The following is a 15,793-nucleotide window of genomic DNA, read 5'->3' on the forward strand; positions in this document are numbered from 1 at the left end:
GGATACTTCAATCATTCAGCAGCAGAGGAGGGTTTTCCAACTCTGATTTTAAAGATTTAAGTTTTGATATCAGGAGAAGTTTCTGTTTCCATACAGAAACACACTTCTGTGTCCTCATAAGTGCTAATAATGACTGAATTTCACAAAACTATGAAAGGGTTGCATTATCGCGAGGAACCGGGATGTCCTGGAAGGAGACGGGCGCTTTATAGCTGATAAATGGAGAAATAAATGCACAAATAATTATTTTGCAGTGTGGTTCTGTTGCCAGACAGGTTTCCTGTTTGTACACCTGAACGCTGTCATTCCACACGTCGTTTTTAACGCCCGGTTTCCATCCAGCGGCAGTGCTGGACTCCTCGTCTTCTCATTTTCTCGGCTCTGCTCGAACTTTGATGTTCACGTTCCGGTAATCAGCGGTGATGATTGAACGAGAGAGGGAGGTGCTGCTGAGGCTTCTGGCTCGCTGCCCGAGTGTAGAAGTGGGCCAGTAGCTCTGTGGGTCAAAGAGGAGGGGGGGGGGGGGTAAAGGAGGAGGAAGAGGAGGCACAATAGGAGGGGGGGGGGCGGCACACGCTGCAGAGAAAGAATATGTGTCGGGGGTGAAGGAGCCTTGAAAAGTGTGCCAATGGGAGGGGGAGCCCCTTCACGCAGACTGGATGCAGTCGTCGAATTCCTGAGGTGGGGGGTGGAGGCTGGGGGGTTACTGCTGTTAGAAAGCACACGTCTTTCTTTAGTGCATGAAGGAATTTTAAAAAAAATCAGTAACATTTTTGATTTGAGAACCTGTTTGTAGGCAACTTTGAGAGTTTCAAATGTGTTGGAACCAACTTGGCGCGCGAGCAATTGTGTTACGACCAACCCTGCTCTCCCCTACAGCCTTAAATTTGGGTACCAATGACATATTTTTTTTTATAGATTTTCAGTTCGAAAGCATCAGAAAGGCAAAAGCTCACACGCTGTGATTGACAGGTCACCTGAGGAAACGCACTTCCTGTTTGTGCCTCAAATCAAAACCTGAACTGTAACTTTTCGGACGTTTCATCAAAGCGGAGATCTTTGTCTCTCGTTTCGTGTGACGACACTGTCAGAATAGTGGCGAGAGATCAAGTGTTGTCCGCTTTTATGAGTTTCCTCTGAGCGACAGATTTACATCTCCCGGGGGATCCTCGGACCTCAGAGCCATGGCGTTTCCCTCGTCGGAGAGGACGGCGGCGGGTTTAAAGCGGCGCTCATCTCCCTTCTGATCTTTGTTTGCTTTACGCTTCATCCCTTCGTACGTTAACTTTCCCCCAGCCAGACTCGCCGCTCCATCAGAATGAGGACTTGTGGATCAAAGGTCACTGTTTCAAACAGAAAAGAGGAGGGGCTTTCAGTTGATGCATCCCACAGAAGAGCAGCGTTTGTTTTTCCCATCACCATCAGCCGTCACGCTCGTGAACATGAGCACATGTGGCCGTACCTTTGGAGAGAATCAGAGCGCTCCAGTGGATTGTGCTAATTAGAATATCCATAAAATAATCTTATAAAAAGTAGATTTTTTAAAAAGTACTAAATTGCGTAGCATCGTCTCTGCAGGGCATGAATGTGCTTGTTTTGACTCTGTGGTCGCTTCCAAAGCCAAAACACCGTGTAAAGAGTGAAATATGAGCCTCTGACCGACCTGAAGTCTGTGTTCAGACGCGGCTGAGCGAGGAAGCCGGTGATTACATTAGCAGCTGCGCGCTGTAGCAGCCAGCAGCCCTGAGCCCGACGGGTCAGCAGGTATGAGAGTGTTTGCTGCCTGGGCATCACTAAACATGCAGCTTCATTGGCCTCCAGGTAGGAGCTCCTGAAACCCAAGACGGCAGCGCTGGGGAGGTGTGAGGGACAGCTGCAGGCCTGCTGCTCCTGCAGCCCACACACACACACACACACACCGCAGACCTCGGACCAGCCGGGGGCGGTTCATTTCTCTAATGTTGGTAACGCTTTGGGTACTTGGAGAAGCTGTTGTATATGTTTTCAAACCTTGACATGTTGGAGCACTTTCAGCTGCCATCGTGTTACTGCGCCAAGAGCTGGAGCGAACACATTTACACGCTGCTGATGAAACCTTGTCGTGTTTAATCCCTTAAAATCAAGTTGTGTTTTCATGCTTCAGGAAACAACAGAGGTCCTCCAGCTGTAACTGGCATGTCAGAGCTGAAGGAGCGTGTTGGGTCTCATGAAAGTGTTTTGGCAGAATCCGTCTCACTGTGTATTTTGGACCTTTCAACATCAGCTGATGCTCCGTTTCATCTGTGTCAACACTAAAGTTCTTTCCTCCACGCCGTCAGCTGAACCTGTTCCTCTCTGTGCAGGGCGAGCGGGTGTGGCTACGGGAGGACGAGCAGTACCTTCCCAGCACCGTGTCTTCTTGCTCTGGTGGGGTCGTGGTTTTTGCTACGGACTATGGCCAGGTAAGACCGTCTAACCACCTCTGCCCTCTCAAACCAGGGGCTGGCTTGCTGGTCTGGACGCTGCCCGTCCGGATCAGGAGCGTCGACGTGGGTTCACGTGCAGTGGTGCTGTCGTTGCCGTAGTTACAGCTCCGTCACTTCAAACCTTCTGGAGTGAAAAAAAGGTTCTAAAGCTTGTTAAAGGTTCTATCGTGAATTTACATGATTGACATTGTGTTCCTTCATTGATCGTCTCCTAAAGAGACCAGTGCCTCTACAACAGTTGTTTTTGGGGGTTTTTTTCATGAAGGGACTTTGTTTCTTTTCTTGACACCCAACAATAGAGAGTGAATAATGGGCCTCCGGGCCGGATGGCGACTGCATGGGTGGTTTGACGGAATACTAGAACTCGTCTAGTTTACTGAACTTAAACTCACCGGGGCACAAAAAATGCAACTACCAAAGAACTACAAACACACGCAGTTTGTGGTTGTAAAATCTGAGTCTTGTAGTTCTTCACACAACCCACCCGGGGATAAATGCTGGATTCTTCCAGGGCCCATTTTATAAGCTACAAGAGAACCCCACCATAAAAACCCCACCACAGAAGAAGAAGAAGCAAGAGGACAAAGGCCTGAAGAGGTTTACTCTAATAATTAATTTGGGATCAGCTGAAGATGGGACAAATCCCCCCCCCCACAGACCTTGTATGGGCCATTCTGGGCTGCGCTGATCCGAGTGTTGCCAAAACAGCTGAAGAGGTCAAGGACGTTGAAACCAGAGGTCACCGTGGGTTTAACTGTGTTTTTGTTTGGCTGCTAATAATGAAGATGAGCTGACTCGCCAGTAAGGATTTTAAAGCTGCTTTGCTTCATGGTAGCTGAGTGGGAGTGTTCTTGGGGACAGGGGAGCTAACCTGCAGTCAGCAGGCGCGTCCCGCTTTGGCTCCTAGCACAACAGTGCCAGACAGCGTGAACGAGCTACCAGCACCACGCCGTGTCAAAACACACACGCTCATCAGAGGTAAATCGTTTCGGCGGTGCAAATGAGTGCGTTGAAAATCAAGGGTCTCTGTTTTCTGCTGGTTTACGGCTCCTTCGCCACACCGACAGGATGAAGTTTAGAGGACTTGAGTGTCGCAGCAGCTCCGTCACATGACATCACATCGAGGGTTTTAAACGCTTTCCCTGCCATCGACTGGGTTTTCCAGCAATATCTGTGTTGTCACTGTCGTGTGGCGTGGCGGAGGCTGCTGGAGAAACTCAGCTGCTAATGCGACGTATCCATGAAAGTTCACGACAGGAAATATTACAGCAAATATCCCCGCTGCTATTCACAGTAACTTCCACCTCTGAGAGCCTTAAAGCGCTGCCAGACAATAACCTGAGTGGATTTACTCTCTGGAGCTGACAGCCGCCACAAAGACTTCCTGTGTGGACGGTGGTCAGCGGCGGGTCACGGCCTGCAGGACGGCCTGTAGCTGTGAGCACTGAGGGGTTTAGGCTCATGTTGAGCTGCTGTATTGTCCAGAAGATTTACTGGTAGATTAAGACATTCTTATCTCCTGGCTGCTTCTCGCTCCAAAGACCCTGCTGGTCTCTGGAGCTAAAGACCCTCCACTTCAGACACGGCGGCGGCGGCCGTCTACGTCCAGCACCACCACTAGCTTTTGTTTTTAGAATTAAGAAGGCAAGAATATTTCAAATTTCATGCGACGTCACCAAAAAAATGCACAATAACACCACTATTGGCAGATATCAGTAGTTCGTTTGTATGGAATACATGTTGTGTATTTCAGATGTTTTTGCACGAGTCTGAAGGAAAACGTCTGAAGCTGTGTGTTTAGCTGCTGTGACGCTTTTATCCCCAGTTTAAAAAAACACCACCAGATCCATAGAACCTCATTTACAACAGCAAAAATGTAAACTTAAAACCGTTTTAAGCGACAGTGTCCGTGCGCACAAACTAGTGGATGAAACTGTAAATACTGCACGCAGCAAGACGAGGTTGGACATTTAATCGCTTTATTCTACATCTCTCATTTAATTTTTTTGCAAAAAATGAATAAATAGATAAATAAATAAAGGTTTGTTCAAACCAGATCTTGTGAAATGTAATAAATTTTGAGACCATCATCAACAGTCACATGTCAGGAATTTGGAAGAATTCTGCAGAAATGGAGGCGGCAGGATGTTAAGAACAAAAAGAAAAAGACGTTAGATAATAAAAGACGTGAAGGTGAACAGCTCAACATGAGGAATTATAGTCATGTTGCTAAAATGAATGTTTTAATCAGAAAAGGTTATTTGAGAGTCAAATTTGTTTCTGTTTTTTTTGGGGGGGGGGGCACGGAAGACATTTTCTGTACTTCTAATCAGGATTGTGCTGTTGCCATGGAGATGCAGGACTTTGTATCGATCTGAGAAGTGAAGCAGCAGTCAATTCAGAAAACACCCAGAAACCTCTGGCGGTTCGGACGCTTGATTAGTGTGTGAGAATGTGGTTCAACACTCTTGCAGTCGTCTGAACGCATCAGCCGGACAAACGTCACATTGTAATTGACTGAATTTATCCTGAAACACTTGAGAACAGTTGGAAGTGTGTGTGGGGGAGCTGGGGGGGGGGGGCGTTTGGGGGTCGTCAGGGCTCCTCTCGTCTTGATCGTGTTTCAGTGTTTTTGACGGCGTAGATAGGCTCCACCCCCTGAGCTGACTGCAGGACAATGTAGCAGGACATGAATGGTGATTCAAAGAGCAGCTGCTGCTTTTGAAGATGATGATGATGACGGTTACCTGAGCGGGGGGGTGGGGGGGTCGGTTTACCATCACAGACCCTCTCAACTGATCACTAACATGAAAGTCAGAGTGGTTATTAAATGTCAGTGAGACGATGAGGAGCTGCTACCTGAGGGAACGACTTCAGTCTCTACTTTTCTATCACTTGAAACACACTTGAGACGTGTGTGTGTGTGTGTGTGTGTGTGTGTGTGTGTGTGTGTGTGTGTGTGTGTCAAGTCACTGCAACATAACACGTTTTTTCTTACACGCCGTCTTTTCTTCTTCTTGTCCATCGTCCCCAGAGTCACACTAGAAGATGGAGCCCCTCTTTTAGGGAGCTGAGACCCAGGCTAGTTAGCTAAGCACAACTACTGGTAGTGGGTGGGAAGTGTTAGCATGGCTCCGTCTCTGCCTGCATTAATGTAACCAGGGGTTGTGTGTGACATGGTGATGAATAACAGTTTAAAAGGAGGAGGCATTGTAGTGTTAGAATCAGACACGTAGCCGGAACTACTTTCCTGACTGGGCGCAGTGATTTGACGCAGCACCTCCAAAGCTCCACTGGAACTTGGGTCAACAGAACGAAACGTTTGTTGAGGACTAGAAGAGCGACTGCTGCTACTGATCATGAGGAGGAGGAGGAGGATTCCTGCTGGGCACACCAGCATCCTGGACCTGAGCTAGCTGATGCTAACACTTCCCACCCACTACCAGCCATTGTGCTAAGCTAACCAGCATCCTGGACCTGAGCTAGCTGATGCTAACACTTCCCACCCACTACCAGTCATTGTACTAAGCTAACCAGCATCCTGGACCTGAGCTAGCTGATGCTAACACTTCCCACCCACTAACAGTCATTGTGCTAAGCTAACCAGCATCCTGGACCTGAGCTAGCTGATGCTAACACTTCCCACCCACTAACAGTCATTGTACTAAGCTAACCAGTATCCTTGACCTGAGCTAGCTGATGCTAACACTTCCCACCCACTATCCAGTCATTGTGCTAAGCTAACTAGCCTGAGCCTCACCTGTATCTCTGGGGACAATGGACAAGAAGAGACTTTCCCTAAAAATGGCCGTGTTCCTCTGTTTTTGGTTCACGGTAAAAAAAAATAAAATTACAGAATTTGAGAGTAAAGTCAAAGTTACTTATTTCCCCCCCCCAAACGCAAAAGTTTGTCCCCGAAGCAGCAAACAAGAACTGCTTGATAGGATGAAGACGAACCCAACTGTCAACATGCAACAAAAGAAAACAAATGTCTCTCTTCCTTCTAATTGACTGAACATGAATGTGAATTCACTTTCCTGATCTGTTTAAGTAAGCACAACAAACGTTATCCGGACTGATCCGGGACAGAGCCTGTTGATCCGCAGCAGTGGCTCCTCCTCCTCTTCTTCAGCACTTCTGTCTAATGGCTTTGTGTCTCTCAGATTTACTCCTGTTAGCATCTGTTGCTCAGCTTAGCGCCTGGGCCCCCCTGCTTTGTTTCCCCTGAGCTGGACCCTCGTTATCGCCACCAGGACAACTGGACAATTAGGAATCTAATTATGTAGCTCAGAGGACACGCTGTCCTCAGGCCTGTTGAGACCGGCTCCATACTAGCGCCACATTAAATCAACGTCCTTCTATCGATATGTTTCTTCTTCCTTTTGAACGCTTCGAAGACCCGGGTGACCGTTCACTGTTGCCGGACTCACCATGACAACCTGAGACCAAGTAAAATGGGCGGATCCAATGTGACCAGCTGCTTTTTTTTCCCCACATTGCTGGTCAAGGAGGCCTTGATGGGGTTGAATGTAATGCCATTTTTTTTTCCCAAACAGCACCAGTTGGTGTCACCACGCTGTGAGATGGCGAGGGGAGGGGGAGGGATGATGTCAGGTTCACAAAAAAAAAACAACAATTATTTTTGGTTCCCGATCTGAACCAGAATTGGGGGTTTGGAACTAATCCATTGGTTAGAAAGCTCAGAAGGACAGAGAACCGATTACCTGTGTGAGGGAGGACTACCACGACCCAACCATGCCGACATTTAGCAGATCTGCCAGATCGGCACTCTGAGCCGGACCCTGGTTCTGTGGGTCCAAGGAGACAAACTCGGGGAACGTTCACAGCTTTTTCCAGTTTAACAAATGTTGAGGGAAAATCAGCAACAGTCGTCAGGTGTGACCAACAGAAGCCGGAAGCCTCAGAAGGCCGAACCAGCAGGTGAACTGGTGCTGTCATAGCTGGGACCGTGTTTACTGAAAAGAACCTTGGAGGGCCGACTGCACGCGTGTGTTGACAGTCATCACACGGACTGGTCTAACCGGTCCGGGATGTTCTTGTAACTTCTGTTTAGTGAGTGTAAACAGAGTCGGAACCTTAAGGGTTCTCCAGCCTCTACTGTTGACAAGGGTTCTGCTGAAGGGAAACCTTTTTACAGGTTAGCTTGGCTCAGTAGTTGGTGGGTCGGATGGTTCTGTTCACTTTTATTTTCATGACTGATAAAAGTTTAAACACATGAATAAACAGAGTTACCAGTTAGGATGATGGGAGGAAGACAGACAGAAAACAGTGTTTGGTGGTTATACTCATGTTACCAGGGTCGGACCAGGGCTCATGGGTCCGCTCTGGACCAGGGCTCATGGGTCCGCTCTGGACCTGGGCTCATGGGTCCGCTCTGGACCAGGGCTCATGTGTCCGCTCTGGACCTGGGCTCATGTGTCCGCTCTGGACCTGGGCTCTTGTGTCCGCTCTGGACCAGGACTCATGTGTCCGCTCTGGACCAGGGCTCATGGGTCCGCTCTGAACCAGGACTCATGGGTCCGCTCTGGACCAGGGCTCATGTGTCCGCTCTGGACCTGGGCTCATGTGTCCACTCTGGACCTGGGCTCATGTGTCCACTCTGGACCAGGGCTCATGTGTCCGCTCTGGACCAGGGCTCATGTGTCCGCTCTGGACCTGGGCTCATGGGTCCGCTCTGGACCAGGGCTCATGTGTCCACTCTGGACCTGGGCTCATTTGTCCGCTCTGGACCAGGGCTCATGTGTCCGCTCTGGACCTGGGCTCATGGGTCCGCTCTGGACCAAGGTCCCTGGTATCTTTTACTGGCTCCTCCAAGTTTACTCAGGGATCCCTTGTGTTTATTCGTGCTAACGATAAATACCTTCAGCTGTGCTAATGAAGCAGTGAGTATTCACCCTCTCCTCCAGGAGACCAGAACCGTTCTGGTTCTCCGGCACGTCTGTGACCGTGCTGCCGAGCCGTCAGTTGCCTCCTCACGAAGGTCCAGCCAACAGCAACAGTCTCCATGTGTGTCGCTGAGTGTTGTTGCTGTTTGTGGAGAAGGCTGAGTCAGCGCTGGCTCCTCCAAGCTGATGCGGTTACAGTCTTGACGACGTAAAACCTCCCTGACAGTCGCTAAATTACAGCTGCCGGCGCCCTAAATAGTCCCCACATATGCAGGACGTCCCGCATCTTCCCTGCAACCATGATAACTCCACCAAACTGAGGCTTGAAGCTTTCGTCGGTGCCGTTGTTTTGAGTCCCTGCAGTGACGGGTGATGATGCATCGACCTCCTGCAGACACGTTTGACCTCTGATCAAACATCTGTGGTTTATTAACCTCTGACTCCTCCCCTTTACCTCCCTTTTGCGTCTGATTGGAGGGACGGATGACAACTGGCTCTGGCGTTTGAGCTCATCGGCTCTGTCTTACTTGTGTAATTTAGAGTCAAACAATTGAGTTCTTGTCATATGAACAGTCCGTTCAGGAGCTACTGACACTGACGCTGGCTACTGAACAACTTCCTGTGTGGTGGCGGGCTGCGATTTGAGAACAGCGATGAACAACAGATTTATTATGTTGAGTCTAATCAGTGATAAGTTGAGCTTACGGGGAAGTAGCAGGGCTAACGAAGTAGGTAGTATCAGACCTCCTGCACCTGGATCTGGTTCCTGCATTTTTATCCAGTATCAGAAGGAAGGTCCTGGTCCAATCACGTGACCCTGTCCTCTGGTATGTCAGCTAATCAGTATCAGAGTATTTTTACACCCATCATGCTGTCTTGTCTCTTCCTGTACAAACAATTCATACGTTTCAAGCCTCCTCCTCCGGTTGTGACTGCACTCAAATATTTTGACTCAAGTTTGACCTCCGTCTCCTCGCTGACCTTTGATTTCACTCGAGCTCGAAGGCCGAAATACGAAAACTCCAGAGATTTTCTGACTTATTTATCAGTTTGAATTCAGACAGTCGTGATATCTGCGAGAAACAATAACTGAGGGCGCTGCTGGTGGACGTGCCTGGGAATATCAGGTGACCTTTTGGACCGGAGCCACACCGCGGCAGGTGATGAGCAGCTTGGTGGCGTCGTCTGCCTGCTGTCACCTCAGTGAAGGAGCCAGAAATACGAGCCGGCACGGTTATTCCTTTGTTTTCATATCAGGAGAGGGAGGTGGAAGTTGTGTCTGCAGGATACAACTTCATTCTAATGATCACACGCAGTGAAACGCATACTTTTACTGTCCTCGTGTGAATATTCTCATTCTTCACATGAGATTTTCAACCTCTCTGTCCCCACGTTTCAGAGGCAAGTAGTGAGGGGTTTATATGGAGGTAAGCCAGTTGCTCCAGCCATGCCGCCATGTTTGTAGTCTCACTGTACCCTGGAGCTCCAGCCATGCCGCCATGTTTGTAGCGAGGCTAAAAATGTGTTATTTTTCTCCTGTTTAATCCTTCTTCTCTCTCTCTCTCTCTCTCTCCTCTGGCCTTCTCATTTTTCTAGTCGTTCCTCCTCCTCCCCAGTGTGGAGCATTGCTGTATGACTTAGTTTTGATCTGTCGGTTCACAGGATTACACAACAAGAGACAAAGGCCATTTTGTAAATATTTGCAGAACTGTGGGTTATTGGAATTAAAAAAAAAAAAACTGGAATGCTGAATCATAATAAGGTTTTGTTTTTTTCCAACATTATTTCTCAGTATTGACCAACATTCCTGTTGGAAACGTTCTCTCCTGCAGTCTCTGACGGGGTTCTCCCTTCATGCCTCACACTGCTGCAGTAACATGAGTGGAGAACCATTAATTACCATGTTCCCGGCTTTAAATTATCCAGCTGAAGTGTTGGACGAGAACCTCAGCAACAGCAGATCCAGGGTCAGACTTTGTGATTAGTGGCATCATTTCAGCTCAGAACAGGAAGTCACACTCGAAGACATGAAAACATCAACAACACTATAAAGTTTTTAGAAAACGCAGGCACAGCCGGATTGATCTGTAACGTTTATCTATCCAGCTGTGAGATCTCAGGAAGCGTGACGCCGTGGTGTGAGATGCTTGTGTCATGACCCCGGGTCTGTGACCCGTCAGTCTGGTGTTCTGGTGCCTCGGTCTCAGACCCGAGCTCAGTCCGTGGATAAAAAGATGTGGAACTTGTTCCTGCAGCGCCTGATCAAATGAGCCCCAACTGGGAGGAAGCTGAAATGGAGTGACTCTGTAAAGAGCCCTCCAGGAAGCAGCCTGGCCACCGTCCCCCGGGGTTTTGACCCTTGCTGACATGCTAACGCTTCCACTGAAACATCTAAGCGCCAGTAATGTAATCTCATGTCTGTATTGGCTGGAACGAACCATCCACTCATCAATTTTTGAGCTAAAATTTGTTTGTGTAGAAGTTCTTGGGGGAACTTCTTGTGACTTTATTCCAGCACAGCTGAACCGAGGGCTGCAGCTGCGTGCTGGTTGGCGTCACGTTGCGTGCTTTATTTCGTCGCATGACAGCGTCGGTGCGTCAGTCAACCTATCTGGACGACGCCGATTGCCCGCCTGAAGTCACCCGGTTGTCTGTGTGTCTTTCAGGTGTACACTTACAAGCAGAACACCCTGACCAGGCAGAAGGTGCAGCCCATGCACCACAGCAGCATCAGGGGGGTGGAGGACATGGCCACCCTGGAGGACCTCCACGACGGCGCCATCATGCACAACCTCTTCCTGCGCTACCAGCAGAGACACATCTATGTAAGTGGGCTCAACTGAAGACTGTAGGTTTCCGTGTCAGCTAGATTAGTGAAGGAGGCGTGAAGCACAACCTGATGGACGGAGTGTGTTTGACCGGGCTTCACCATTAACGACTGAAATACTTGTGTCCTTTAGAACTGGTCGTTACCTGGCCAGCACACGTGTATCGGCCCACTTCTGCTCTCTTCCTCTGTGCTCATATTCAAGGGATGAGAAAACAAATATTAGGCGACTGATGGGCTTTTCAAAAGGTTCCTTTTTCAAATTCAAACTATTTAAATGTTGTCTTTTTTTCAGTTTCTACAAAGCACAGAAATCATATCAGCTTGTTTGTATCGTGTTGAGTATTGACTATCGGCCAAATGATTGTTCGTGTATCAACAAGTCAGCATGAAGCCCAACAGCATGCACCTGTGAGAACCTGCTTCCAGATCAAGCAGCGTCTAAATCAGCGTCTAAAGGGTTAAAGGCTCATTTTAGATGAATACTAAGGTTCTGCAACATAGAACCTTTAGGATAAGGTGAGAGGAACACGTCAGAACCCAGAATAAGGCCTCTGGTGACGCCGTCAGGTGGGCGGCAGGTCTGTGAGGAGCTCAGATAGACGCAGGAATCTGACTCTGTGGTTACGCTGCGGCAGAGATAAACGTCAGCACGCTGATGAGAGACGTGGAGGAACCGTCGTGTCCTTCTGAGTCTGAGGTAAACACCAGTCTCTGGTCCAACATGTCTGACTCTGGAGGAATGCAGTCCCGCTCCCGGAGGATCACCTGTCAGCACAGCTTTGGCTCTCCGCGTCTGACTCATTACAAACGGCTCAGGTGGAACGCTTCCCTGCAGCTGATTGACAGCAGCCGACCCAGCGGCTTCTCCTCCCACGTCAGCCTGAGCGGCACTCACTGGGAAAAAAAAGTTTCTGTGGGAAACACATTTTCGATCTCGCTGAAAAAACTCAAACTCTTGCCAGCTCGATTCATCTCATTTCAAATTCAGTACGTTGAAGTCCCACTTTTAATGAGTTACACAGGCTTTTACTTTCTTAATCCAAAAACTCTGAACAAGTAAATTCTACTTTTTTTTTCCTACAGCAAAAAAGATTTGAAAAAGATTGTTTTGTTTGTAATGAAACAAATTCTTGAATCAGTCACTTGAAATAAGATGCGCGTGTGTTAAGTGTATAAATATATAGTCGTGTTAGCTTAGCTGCGGACAACATGCTAGCAACAGAATCACTGGACTTCCTGTCTGAATTTTTTCAGAATAAGACAAAATCTGTAAAAAGGAAGAGGTTTAAAAAAAGAGAGAAGCGTGACTTGGATGTGATTTCCGTAGGCAGCTGATCTAGGATCAGGCCTGAGTGGACTGACACACGCCTCCCATCTGCTGACTCTCTCTTCTTCTGTGGTTTTTACTGCCTGCTCAAAAAAAAAAAAACGATGCCGGCCTGTTTGACCAGATCTTTATTTTTAGCTGTTGTTGCGGTTGAAGAGACCAGCCGCTCTTTTATTTCCCTTTATTTTCACATTGCCTGACCTGATAGAAACAGATTAGAAAACTAAATGCATCGAACCAAATGAAAGATTTTACCACTTCAGTATCTATTTCATAGAATGAGAACAGATTGAGTGCATTCACATAAACTGACCCTGCTCTTTAGCGGTTTCTGGCCCGACCGGGGTCCAGGGGATGTTTCCATGGCGACTATGTTTGCAGCTGATGAGAAGCACACGTGATAAAAGCCAAACAGATATTTTCAGTCCGTCTGAGTCCTGCAGGGTGGAGGAGAGTTTGGGTTTGTTTGGGTTTGACACTCCTGTCCAGGCCGCTCTTCCAGCGGCGCCCTTACACTGAGCCGAACGGGTCGTGGCTCGGTCCTGAGAACAGCCGCGTCGTCCAAGTTGAGGGACGGAGGAGGCGAGAGCTCGTTGGTTTTGGAGCAGAATCAGCATGGTTCTGAAAACGGAGACGGGAGAAGAACCGTAGCGGTTTCTTCTCATTAGAACCTGATAGCGATCGTCAGGCTAACATTTTGTTCCCTCGGGGGACCTCTGTCCTCCGTCCCGCCACTTCCTGTAGCTCAGGACGGTGTAGCCTAATGTCTGTGTCTGAAGAACTGGAACATGGGACAGGTTTTTTTTTCGGGGGGGGGGGGGGTCTCACACAAGACTTGTAAACAAATACAAGGTGCAGAACGGTTCCCCTCTAAATAGGACAGTGTTCAAATAATAGTGTTGATTAAGTTGATTAACAGTATTAGTAGTTCATGTGGTACCCGGTGGAGTATTATCGGTATTTATCATCATTATTGTTGTTATTAAAACACTTTCCCTTCGCGATATCGGGGAACTGCAGATGTTAAGCTCACACTGAGCGTTTTCCTCGTGACATCACGAGTGAACAAAGCGTCTGTGTGTGTTGCCGCTGACCCAGTCAACATGAAATCAAACAAAGGAATATGACGGACAAATAACCCTCAGCCTTTACTGTGAACAAACCTGAGCCAGCACTTTCCTGCCTAACAAGCCGGTGACAAAGGCGGCCTTGTGTTGTCTGCGTGCATCAGCCGCAGTAACCTTTGACAAACGCCATCTCGTTACTTTAATCACATCTGAATGCTCCCGTATGGTCGGAATTATCCAATCAATTCATCACAGCCACACAATCCCCACCCTGACGGGGCTCCGGGGTTTGTTTTTTTCTTTTTTTTTTAACCCCAAAAAACTGCAAAGAAAGAAAATTAGAGGAGAGGTTTTGGTGAAGTGGTAAACCGAAGGGAAGAACTATAAACATGCAGCTGAAGCCAAAGACCCAGTACGAGTCTGTGAACCATCACGTGTCAAACGCTCCGCTTCGTCAACTAATAACCTCACGGTTTACAAGAGCAGCAGCAGTTCAGAGGCTGTTTCAGTATTTGCGACTCATTTGTGAGTATCTCTAAATGTGGCGGAGTTCTGAACGGATTTACAAAGCGGAAGATAAAAATTATAAACAAGCACGATGAAATGTTTTCATACTCATCAATTTTTGGAACAGAAGAATCACTCCTACCCAAACAGGAAGTTAGCATGTCAGGGAGTAGGTATTTTCTTAGTCCAACAGGAAGTTAGCATGTCAGGATGGGGGTATTGTTGTTGTTGTTGTCCAACAGGAAGGTAGCATGTCAGGGATGAGGTATGTTTGTAGTCCAACAGAAACATAGCATGTCAGACAAGAAGTATTTTTTTTGTTGTCCAACAGGAAGTTAGCATGTCAGGGAGTAGGTATTTTCTTAGTCCAACAGGAAGTTAGCATGTCAGGATGGGGGTATTGTTGTTGTTGTTGTCCAACAGGAAGGTAGCATGTCAGGGATGAGGTATGTTTGTAGTTCAACAGAAACATAGCGTGTCAGACAAGAAGAATTTTTTTTGTAGTCCAACAGGAAGTTAGCATGTTAAGATGGCAGTATTGTTGTTGTCCAACAGGAAGTTAGCATGTCAGGGATGAGGTAATTTTGTAATCCAACAGGAAGTAAGTTTACAAGGGTGAAGTTCTTTTGTAGTCCAGGGTTAGTGATGCTTTCTTTGGTGGATCCGTTCTATGTCACATGTCCAGCTGGAGCGTTTAGAATTTTTCTTTAAAAAAAAAAAAAAACACAGCTGGGATGAACTTGTGACTTTCAGAACAAAGTGCTTATTTGAACCCAAACCAGGATCTTTCCCTCAGCTCGCCCAAGTGCTGACGCGTCGTAGAAGTAGAATCACCTTTTATAAGAGGGTGATTTGAGATGTGGGAGACACACAGGAGGCAGCGTCCAAGTTGCTCTCCCCACAGATGCCCTCAGCACGGCTTGATGGTCTGGCTCATCACTTCAGTCCAGTTCTGGTTCTGAGGAGGAGACTGCAGAAATCACATAAATCCGTGTTATGTCCATCCCATGTTTCCAGCATCTGGATTTTGTCACTTTGCCGCTCTTCCCTCTTCTCTGTCCCACATGCGGAAAATGGCCGCTGCCTGACAGCCACACGTTCCTGCCAGATACCTCCCTGCTCTTTTTACATCAACGTCACGTCCTTTGTTGGCCTCTTTTACAAGCAGCAGCAAGTCGCTGCCATTAAAGTGGTGAGAACTTAACTAATCGAGAGTGTGACGGACCTGTCGGGCGCTTTGGTGGCGTCAGGTGATGGCTCGCAGTGACAGGTGCGCTGAGTCATTCAACTGTTCAGGCAGGTAAAGTTATTGACTCCCTGAGGGATGTTTCAGATTCCTGGAAAAGTTCCTGCGGTGGCGAAGGGCCGGGACGGATGGGGTGATGCTTAATGCATGAAGTCAGATTGAGGGGCCCAGTGTCATAATTTGTCAGGGGCCCGAAATTCCTCTTAGAACCCCTGCAGACATCTAAGAGAATTAAGAGAAGAGGATTAATTTGATGCTCGCTGGCTGAAATTCAAGCATCCACTGAGCAAAATCCATCACTCATCCTCGCACAGTTTAGTAGTTTGTTTGAAATTAGCACGAGTAAACCAACAAATGCACCAAATAACAGGAAATTGCGCAGGTAGGAAAAAAAAACCCCCGTTCTTCTCCTCTTTGGAGATTATTGTACTCTGAACTGTTCCTT

The 15,793-nt window shown here is 47.8% G+C and overlaps 1 protein-coding gene across 2 annotated transcripts in view; it reads left to right on the forward strand.

The window, feature by feature from the left end:
• The window catches only part of myo10 (myosin X), an 82,674-nt gene that overhangs the window by 18,987 nt on the left and 47,894 nt on the right, over positions 1-15,793 (forward strand). For both annotated transcript variants that reach the window (XR_015115951.1, XM_086204411.1), the window contains exons 2-3: positions 2,343-2,441; positions 11,038-11,196. Coding sequence is in view for 1 of the 2 variants with exons in the window: in XM_086204411.1 (XP_086060537.1) it covers positions 2,343-2,441; positions 11,038-11,196 (258 nt within the window). In the remaining variant the exon portion in view is untranslated. The remainder of the gene's footprint in view (positions 1-2,342; positions 2,442-11,037; positions 11,197-15,793) is intronic.

Source organism: Aulostomus chinensis, chromosome 5 (assembly GCF_037954235.1).
Source record: "Aulostomus chinensis isolate RoL2024-O1b breed Wild chromosome 5, RoL_Achi_v1.0, whole genome shotgun sequence".
Taxonomy (NCBI): Eukaryota; Metazoa; Chordata; class Actinopteri; order Syngnathiformes; family Aulostomidae; genus Aulostomus; species Aulostomus chinensis.